General features: G+C 52.2%; 1 protein-coding gene across 1 annotated transcript in view; it reads right to left on the minus strand.

Moving 5' to 3' along the window:
- Positions 1-9,803, minus strand: part of SSH1 (slingshot protein phosphatase 1) — a 32,509-nt gene extending 22,706 nt beyond the window's left edge. Inside the window, exons 1-2 of the mRNA XM_064726911.1 lie at positions 9,655-9,803; positions 4,997-5,037 (exon numbers count right to left, since the gene is read on the minus strand). Of these exons, the coding sequence (XP_064582981.1) occupies positions 4,997-5,037; positions 9,655-9,720 (107 nt within the window). The 5' untranslated portion in view covers positions 9,721-9,803. The remainder of the gene's footprint in view (positions 1-4,996; positions 5,038-9,654) is intronic.
- Between the last annotated feature and the right edge of the window lie 9 nt (positions 9,804-9,812).

A 9,812-nucleotide genomic window follows, 5' to 3' on the forward strand; every position in this document is an offset into this window, starting at 1 on the left:
AAAAACCCCAGGACCATCCTTCTTTTCCCCATCCAATGCACATTTCCAGGCAGGATGGTGCTGCAGAGGGAAGCAGACAGCTGGAGGTCAGGACGTTTTGCAGGGCTGGGAGGGAGATGCCAAGCCAGGGGCAGCAGCCTCCACTGGGATGCAAGTGTTGGACAGGGTTGGATGTGACCATTTGGATGGCAGACAGAACAAACAAGGAACCTGGCAGCTTTTGGGGAAATCTGAACGGGACGTTTTGTCCCATGCCCTGCATTTCTGGCTGACTTGGTCCCTGATATGAAGTTTCTTTCACCAGCAGTTCTTGCAGCAAGGAACTAAAATTTTCAGAGTCCTGATCCCAGATAAACCTAAACAACTGATGGATGTGCAGTGCACCCTAATCTGTTCGAATCTGGGCTTATTTTTGTGCAGTGGCAAAGTGATTCTGCATCAGGGATTTAAATGCTGCAAAGGGATGTGTAAATGTTTGGGAAAAAAATCAGGAAATAATCTCAACACTCTTCATTAGAACTAAAACCAGGCCTGGGAAGGTGTTATGTCCTTTCCCCATTCCAAAAACATCTCAGGAGTATTTGCCAGGCAGAGCAGAGCTCTGATTTGTATGAGAAATGCCTGACTCACAGATCTTGGCAGACAATTATCAAAGATTAAGATATTTAAAATCTAGAGGCATTTGAAACCAAAATATTGCTCTGACCCAGCTCTAACACCTAAATAAACAGTGACCACACTGGCCTTTTACAGGAACAAGTGCTCAGTGCTCAGCCAGCACCTCTGATAATAGGGCCTCATGGTTTGGGTTCTGCCAAACTGCTGAGGTTTCATGGAAGAAAAAAAACCCCAAAAATATTTAGATACAATTCCAAAAGAGTCTGATCATCACATCTTCAAATTGGCAGCTCTCCTGCTGTTGCTCTACCTACATCCAAGTAAACTCCTCATATTGCTCAATTCCAAGTCAGCAACAGTTTCCTGGAAAGGCCAGATCTTAAATAAGTCTCAAATAAGTGAAGTTTCCCCGGCTCTGTGCGCTTTGAACATCCACACACAGCCCACCACAAAATGTAAAGGTCGAATTACACCTTCCTGAGCCTCCAGGGCCACACCTCCGGGCTGGGCGCTGCCGAGGGCCGGGGGCTGGGCCGGTGCCTCCCCATTGTACGGAGCACGCTAAGGCAGGATGCTGCCGCCGGCCAGGATGTGATTCAGCGTCCTGTTTTGAACGCTTCGTGAAGTCAGCAACTTCTGCCCCGAGAGCTCCCACCAGCTCCCCGGCAGGGACACAATCCGTCTGCAGCCAGCAGGGCTTGTCAGGGCTGTAATGAGCTGCTGTCCCCACAAATAAATGCCCAAGGCAGCTGCCCCCGTGTTCCCCCTGCCCTGCCTGGCACCATGGACACAACTGTGGGTACAAGGTGTTCACTCAGTGCTGCTCCAGCAAAATGTGCTCCGAAATCCCTAAAGAAATTAAGGATCAAGGTGTTAAAAGATCATTTTGGTGCACTAAAATATAATAGACATTGAATGTAAATCAAGTGTATAAAATATATACATATGTGATATAAGATACAATGGTGTCCTGTGGTGTGTGCCAGAGGGATATCATGGAATTATTTAAGTTGGAAAAGACTTCCAAGATCAAGTCCTGCTGTTCCTGCAGCTTTGCCAAGGCCACCACTAAACCATGTCCCCAAGTGCCAGATCCACACAGCTTTTCAATTCCTCCAGGGATGAGGAGTCCATCACTGCCCTGGGAACCCTGTTCCAATGCTTGACAACTCCTTCCATGAAGGAATTTTCCCTGATACCCAATCTAAACCTGCAGTTGCTCTGTTAGGAGTTTGTCTGCACCAATGACTCCTCCTGTTGATCACTGATCTGCAAATATACACAAGCCCTACCCTGAAAACCTCTACCTCCCACAGCTGCTCTTAAAATTTGGTTTAGAGGAGCCAAACAAGAACAATTCTTTCCATAACCATCTTCAGGCTTGATCAGAGCCTGGAGATAACCAACTTCCAGGCCTTCTGCAGTGGTTCAACCTCTATCTCTGCAGAAGGTGCCTGAAAACACTCACCCAGCCCTGCATTCAGGCTGTGATTGAAAAGCCAATAATGGCAAAGATTACAGAATGACTGGCTAAACAAACCTATTTATATTTGTAATTAAAACCAGTGATTATCTTGCTGTGTTTGCCAACCACATCTGAGAATCAGCCAACACTCACAGAGCGATCTGGGTTGTGCAACATCTCCTCTGCCTCGCTGTGACAGAGCCAGCACACGGCCAGGACTGAGAATCAACTGGGTCACAGCAAAAAGGAAAAAGTGCACAGCAGGCAGCTGGGAAAGAGCTGGGCTCTGCTCTGCCTCCTCCTTGATAGCATCTCCTCAGGGTTTGCTCTGCAGAGCAGGATCTGGGGCTGAGATAAGGCCACAGGCACAAGGCTCGCGCGGAACTCGATCTCAGAGAACTGAGGGCTGTGTTCAAGCCTAGGCTAACACATCCTGCCATGGCCTTGGCCCAGCCCTGACAGCAGTTTTACAGAGGTTTGGGTGAGCTGGGGGTGCACTGCACCAGCAGGGGAAAAAAGGGATCAATCCACAGCATCTCCCTGATGGTTCTCCAGGAGGGAAGGTTTGAGCAGACACTGATAACACAGCTCAGACGTGCAGCTCCTGGCTCCACTGGCCTCTCAGGTCTCTTATTTTTCCTTCTGCTCTGAGTCTTTACCCTCAGGGAGCAATACAAACTCCTGGCTGCCTGCTGCCTGGAGCAGTGTGGATGTTACGTTGCCAAAACTTCCACAAAATTTTTGGTAACAGAGCTAAAAGCAGATTAATGCCTAAGAAAATGCAGATAGCAGCAATATCTTTGAACCTACAGTCCCCTTGCTCTGTTCTGGGGTAGAAGCTGTTCCAGGGAGAAAGAAAAGCATTTTGGAATGACAGAAACATGACCAGGGAGCAGCAAGACATGGCTGGGTGCAACACCATGATACAGACCTGTTCCTCCAAGAAAACAATCAGATGGCTCAAGGAACCAGATCCAACTATGCAACCTCAAATGAAAACCCCAGAATGTTTTGGAATGAACAAAAATAATTGTTCAGCAGGCAGATGAATACATGATGTCAGAAATGTGTACTAGCACAGCCATCCTGCATTGATGAAACACAGCTTGAGCTGGCAGCACACTGGGGACGTGTTTCCAACAATCCTTCCTTTCCCTTCACCCTTAGATCTCCAAAGTCTGCAGAGCCAGGGGCTGGACTGCTGACCCCTGTGCTCAGGGCACGTGTGACAAAGCCCAGCTGTCACCAAGGCTAGACCAGGACTGAAAGAGGCACAAACACCAGCACAGCCCATCCTGCAGGGATTTTTCACAGCACAATGAAGTTGAACAACTCTGCCACCCCCTGGGCACCGGGCAGAGTCTCAGCAGATGGAAGCAGGGCAGGGAAGGGGACAGGATAAACCCACCAAACCAACAGGAGCTCCATTCATCATCTGTGTTATGTCTGCATATTTCCTGCAGCTCTTGGCAGTGTTTCCCCCTGAGGACAGCAGAGGCTGTGCATGAGAGCCATCTGATTCTCCAGCTCTGTCTGGCTATTTAATTACCAGATTCTTATCCTGACAATCGTATACGGAAGAGCAGCCCCAGGAGACTGGAGGACAGAGGAAGCTCATGGGATCTCAGTGTCCATTTTTCAACAGCCAGGAGAAAAGCAGCAGCCTTTAAGCCTGGTCTAAGTGCATCCACACTCCTGGTGGCTCTGGTCAGGGGTGCATGACAGACAGACCAAAGGTGTCTCACCAGGATTTGTTTGTGCAGTGACAACATTTGAGGGAAGAGGATAAAGCTGTATTTTCTCTTTCAGCACACAACTGTATACCCAAAGGAGGAGGCTGCCATCCTGCTTGGTTACATGTAACTGTTTAATACCACATGGGGAAAAGCACAAGAATTAAGGTTCTGTGGCTGTTCATGCTCCTGCTGGGACCTTGCATTGTACAAGGAGCAGAACAAGGAACCCTGGATTTTGATTTCATCAATACAAAATCCATTCCCCACAGGGTCAGCTCTCAAATGGCATTACAGACAGCCATGAAATGCTCATACACACAGGAGAGCACACAGAGCAGACACACAGCACTTCTGTGTGTGCACACAGGACAGCCAGGGAATTCCAGGCCTCCCAGGCAGGCTGCAGCCAGGAGACACCATCCCAAAACTCAGAAATAAAAAACTCCAACAATTTCTTTCTCTGTCCATGAGCAGCCCTGCTTTCTGCTCTCTGACTTCACTTGCTTTGCTTTTCCTGAAGCCAGGATAAGGAAAGCAGGAAGGAGGGACAAGGAGAAGAGACTGAGTGCTGAACCACTGCTGTGGTTTACAGGTTAGAGGGGAAGAGCTGCCTGCAAGAGCCAGGCTTGGAGTGAGCCATCCACAGCATTACTCAGAGCCCATTAGCCAGGGCCCTGGCACATGAGCTTGTGTCACCACTTTAGATCTGCACAATGTCAGCAAGAGGAGCCTCTCTCTTCTCTGGCAGGACAGCTCAGCCCTTTCTTACCCTCACATGAACACAGTGGCTCTGCATGACCCCAAGGAGGCAAATTCCTGGTAGATAATAGCCAGGAATGAGCAGAGTTCTCCTCTAGGAGCAGAGCCCCTTGCTGAGTGGAGCCCCAGCAGAGCCAGAGATGCTGTGATAACACCAAAGTGCAGTGGCCAAAGCTGACCAGGAATTTTCCAGTGTCTTCTCAGGAGGCGAAAAAAGGATCACAAACTCTTTTGTTCTTTCATTTTGTTCAATGCTCATCTTAAAACTGATGAGGGAGAGAGCATCCCCAGGTTCAGCTCTCTGCAAAAACACCTGGAGGGGACCCTCTAGGCAAGGGGATCTCTGCAGGGTCAGGACTCAGATGCTGGGCAGACAATTAACAACAGTGCAAACTTAGAGCCCAAAAGTTCAGCTTACCTCACATTCAGTCTACGCTCCTCATCACTGCCAGCCTCTGCCTGAGGGGAGGAAAGGACACAAGAGTTACAGGTTGGTTATTTTAAATAAAATAAATAAAACCCCTGCACCAACAGGGTGTGAGGGGCTGTTTCCTGCAGGGTTTTTCCTCCTGGGGCCAGGGATAAATGAGATGACACTCCCTAGTCCTGTATGGCACCAGCACCCGGCGCCGGGTGACAAAGGGGCTCAGGGGGATTTTCAGGCTATTAGGTTCTAATCCTGCAAGCTGGTCCTGGAGCACAGGGCACTGTGGGGAGCGCCAGCCCCGACGTCAGCGGCGCGCACCGCGCTGCCACCGCACAGCGCACACGTGAGGGCAGCAGCTGGCAGCCACAAATAACCAACACTGGGGTGTCCCAAGCACCAGGACACGGCCAAAAGTGCTCCCTGGGGCTGTCCCTGATGTGCAGCTCCAGGGATCACACCGGCAGGACAAGGTTCCACCTCCACCTGAGTTGGCACACGTGTCCCCACGCTGGGACAATGCGCGTCCTCTGCTGTCACAGACATCTTTTATGAAAAATCTTTTCTTTAGGATTTTTCCTCCTGAGAAGCTGGAACACAATGTAAGCATTGATTATCTGCTGCTGTGGGATGCAACAAGCAGATCTTTGATTAGCTTATGTTAGTTGTTTCTAATTAATAGCTAATCACAGCTCAGCTGGCTCAGACAGAGAGCCCGAGCCACAAGCTTTTATTATCATTCCTTATTATTCTATTCTTAGCCAGCTTTCTGAGGAAATTTTTTCTTCTATTCTTTTAATATAGTTTTAATGTAATATATATAATAAAATAATAAATCAAGCCTTGTGAAACACAGAGTCAAGTCCTTGTTTCTTCTCTCAACCTGAGAGCCCTGTGAACACCATCACACTCTGCCTGCTGCCCTCCTGGGGAATATGTTACTTTGGTGGAAGGAGTGGATCAAAATTGGCACTTTTGCACCAGGCTCTTGTGGAAAGCCCTCCTTGAAGCAAACCTGGCTGCTCAGGTGACACTACACTTTACTGAGTCTCCTCAAAAGAGAAGTGTGACCTCAGCCTGCTTCCAAACCCAAGCATTTTCACAGAGTCACGCTTTGCAGTCATCCCCTTCAAGTTCCCTTGTAGCTTTTAGACAAAATTCCTTATCAGAGAAAAGCAGAGTTGGGGTTAATTGCATCCAGAGCTGACTAAAAAAAAAAGTCAAAAAAACCAAGATAACAGGCTCTGAGATAGTTCTGCTTTGGTCCTGTGTGAGTGCAGAGGAGAAAGGGCTGGGAGCATCCCCTGGAGAGTAGGGCTGGGCTGGGAGAAGATTTGGGCCCAAAAAGCAAAGCAGGGACTTGACATGAAATCCTTCACACTCACAACACACCTGATCCTGACAAAGCTGGGGGGACACAAGCCTTGCAGGAATCAGGCTCCTGATTCTTGGGGAACATCCTGGTTGCTCAGAACCCACAAATAAAGGATTCAAATAAAGGTCCCTGTAAGAGTTACTTGTTTCCAGGTGGTTTTGTACAAGTTTTGCACCATTTCAAATGTTCAAGACTGGAGCTTTGGAGGGATGAAGGGACCTGGATCACTCCCCATCCTCTCAAGTCAGGATTTGGGAGGCTGGAGGGCACAGGAGCTGCTCTGTGGACAATCTGTGAGAACCAAGGAAAGCCAGGGGGAAAAAATCCTGCAAATGCAAGAGCAGAGGCCGGATATTGGAGCTGTGGCCACTGGAGGAGGGGAGATGCACAAGGCTGTCCCGACTGACCCAGCAGAGGGTGAGGAGCATACCACGGCTATTTTTAGTCTGTTTACAGTGCAGAGCTGGGCTGCAGGCAGGGCCCCAGAGCACCCCAGGCCCCAGTGCCCCCTCTGGCAGATCCCCCAGCCCTGGGAAGGTCTGGAGGTCTGGCAGGTTTGGGACCTTTGCAGGGTCACCCTCCTGTTTGTTTGGGGCCGTCACGTAGCAACAAAGGGGAGAAAAACTTTTTTTCCCTTTTTAAACAAACGTGACTGTGAGGATGATGACTCTGGGATGTCGTCAGCTGGGGCTCAGCAGCAGGGCTGGGCCTGGAGCTGCTGTGGGCTCCTCTCTGCAGCAGCTGAGCTGTTCCCAAAGCTGACTTTCCCTGTGTTTTCTATAAAAATTGCAGGAAACAAAGTGAGGCAGCAGCAAGGCTGAGCCCTCCTGGCCTGTCCTGTGCTGCTCAGAGCACCCCTGGGAGCTGGCAGGGTTTGGGGGGCACCACACACGGTGGAGATGCTCTGGAGCTGCTCATCCACCATGGGCAGACCCTCCCTGGGGCCTGTGCTGAGCGTGGCCACTCTGAAGGACCAGGGCAGTGGGAGGTGAGTGCAAGGGAGATGCACGAGCAGGGCAAGCTTGCACGTGTGTGTGAACCACTCTCACCTAAGAGTTTATGGCTCACTATGTCGAGGCAGCAGCACCCATTTTATTCCTCTAAAATCCTAAATTCCTCTGGGCTCCTGAGTTGGGAGAGGCCACAGTAGCACAGCCACAATTAGCAAGGATGTGTGGCCATCATTTCCCATTAAAATATCTTCTAGTAATTATTCAGCTAAAAGCCCCAATGAACCCTGATTTTCCTTGCAAGAAAGATCCTAAAGGAACAGGAGCAGGCTGGCAGTTTTTATAGGATTTTTCTTTAAATTAACTTTGCAAAAAACAACATGCTGAACCTGGAAAAAGAATCTGGAAATCATAATTTTATTCCATGCCAGAAGAGCCCATTCTATCAGGACTCAGTGCCTTCTTTTGGGAACCACCACAGCACAGCTGAGCTGTGGGTGCTGCAGAAATGCCCTGCCATGGACAACACCTGGTGGGCACCATTTTTAGGAGGAAAAAGGAGAATTATATGTTCACCCCACAGAAAATACACTCACTAGCAGCAGCTCTGCCACAAAGCAATGCCTAAGACAGATGTACATGGCAAGGCCTGCTTTGCCTCCTCTCCCACCTGCACCAGTTAAATCCAGTCTAATTCCACTGCCTGCTCTGGGGTTACAGCTCATTTTCATCTCTCTAGACTAGGTCTTGTTTAAGACTCTGTCTAAACCAGACCCCACAAAATTCCTTCTGAAAACTCCTTCAAAAAGTGCAGCTCACATCTCCAAGCTCCACAGCTGGCACAGCATGGCCCAAACTGGGTCCCTGCAGCCAGGGACCCCCCTGCAGCCCCTGGGGCCAGGGAGAACCTGGGAGCTTTGTGGCTCCCCCCTCTGCTCCCCCCTCAGCCCAGCTAATCGGGGGAGTCACAGGGACCTGACAGGTGACAAATAGGATTGTTTACCTGGCAGGAGAGGGGACAGAGCGAAGCCAAGGGCAGTGAACACCAAAGGAAAGAAGTGTGGGGGGAGAGGATGTGCAGGGAAACAGCAGGCCTGTCTTTGAGGGTCACAGAGGAGATGGGTTAGGAGGGAAAAAGGTGAGAAGAAAGAGAAGCTGGAGGTGCAGCTGTTTGGATGGCGTGTGGGAGCTGTGTGGGGGGAAGCAGAAGGCCAAGGCTGGGCAGAGGTAGGAGAGGGCATTTCTGGGGCACAGGAGGGGAGGAGGTGTGCAGCAGAGCTGGGACACACAGTGCCAGGCCAGCAGGACACGGATGGCACCGTGGGGGAGGTGAAGTGGCAGGTGCAGGTCCTGCAGCAGCAGAGCTGGGGGAAGGAGAGGGCAGCAGCATGGTGGAGGTGTGAGGAGTGGCACAGGTGTGGATGGGAGCTGCTCCTGGAGAACTGACAATGGTCACCTTGGGCAGGAGCTGCAGCAGATATGGGGAAAGGTGGTGCCATGGACAGAGGGATAACACAGGGCAAAGCAGAGCATCCCTGGGGCAGGAGGTGCTGGCAGCTCGGGGATGCCAAGCAGGGACAAGGGCCAGCACAGCTGCTCCATGCAGACAGGCCCAGCACTCTGCCCAGAGATTTACCTGCCATGAGAGGGGTGAAGCAGGCTGCCCCAGGCTCCCTGCCAGCTGAGAGGGGCTGGAATGGGGGACAGCCACAGGGGAATGGGGCTGTGTGTGAGGGGACGGCAGCACAGAGCCAGGCCTGGCTCAGCCTGGCAGCATCAAAAGGCTGGGCAGGATAGGGGGCTGTGAGAGAGGACTGGGATGGAGAGGGCTGAGAGGGGCTGAGCTGGGCTGGGAACTGGTGGGGGTTGTGAGGCTCAGGGCCATGGGGGCTGAAAGGGGAGGAAGGGGCTATGGGGGAGCAGGGGGCTGTAGGGCTGGGAGCCATGAGGGACCAGCGCCTGTGAAGGGCCTGAAAGCAGGGGCTGGGGAGCCTGCGAGGGGCTGAGCCGGTGCCAGGGGGCTGTCGGAAGTCAGGCCATGGGAATGCGGGGGGATGAGGACAAGGAACAAGTGGCTGCGGAGGGCCAAGGGGGTGGAATCAGGGGCTGGAAGGGGAAAGCTGTGAAGGGCCAGAGCCGTGAGGCCGGGACCATGAGGGTGATGGAGCCAGGAGCTCTGGGTTATGAGATGCTGGGGGGGCTGCAGGGGCCTGGCCCCGAGCGGGGCCTCACCCCGCCCCTCCCCGCTCCCCATCCGCCGCCGCCGCCGCTCCCGGGGCTCACCCTCCCGTTCCCTCCCCGTGCCTGCCCATGCCGTCCCCGCTCACCTCGCTCGTGCTGGCCGAGGAGGCGGCGCTGGGGGTCGGCGAGCGCTGCAGGGTGACCAGCGCCATGGCTGCAGCTGCGGGGCTGCGGCCGCCTCCCCCTCACGCCGGGAAGGGGCGGGCCCGGGGCGGCGCCTGCGAGGGAAAGGGCGGGGGCTGGA

This window comes from Zonotrichia leucophrys, chromosome 15 (genome assembly GCF_028769735.1).
Source record: "Zonotrichia leucophrys gambelii isolate GWCS_2022_RI chromosome 15, RI_Zleu_2.0, whole genome shotgun sequence".
Lineage (NCBI taxonomy): Eukaryota > Metazoa > Chordata > Aves > Passeriformes > Passerellidae > Zonotrichia > Zonotrichia leucophrys.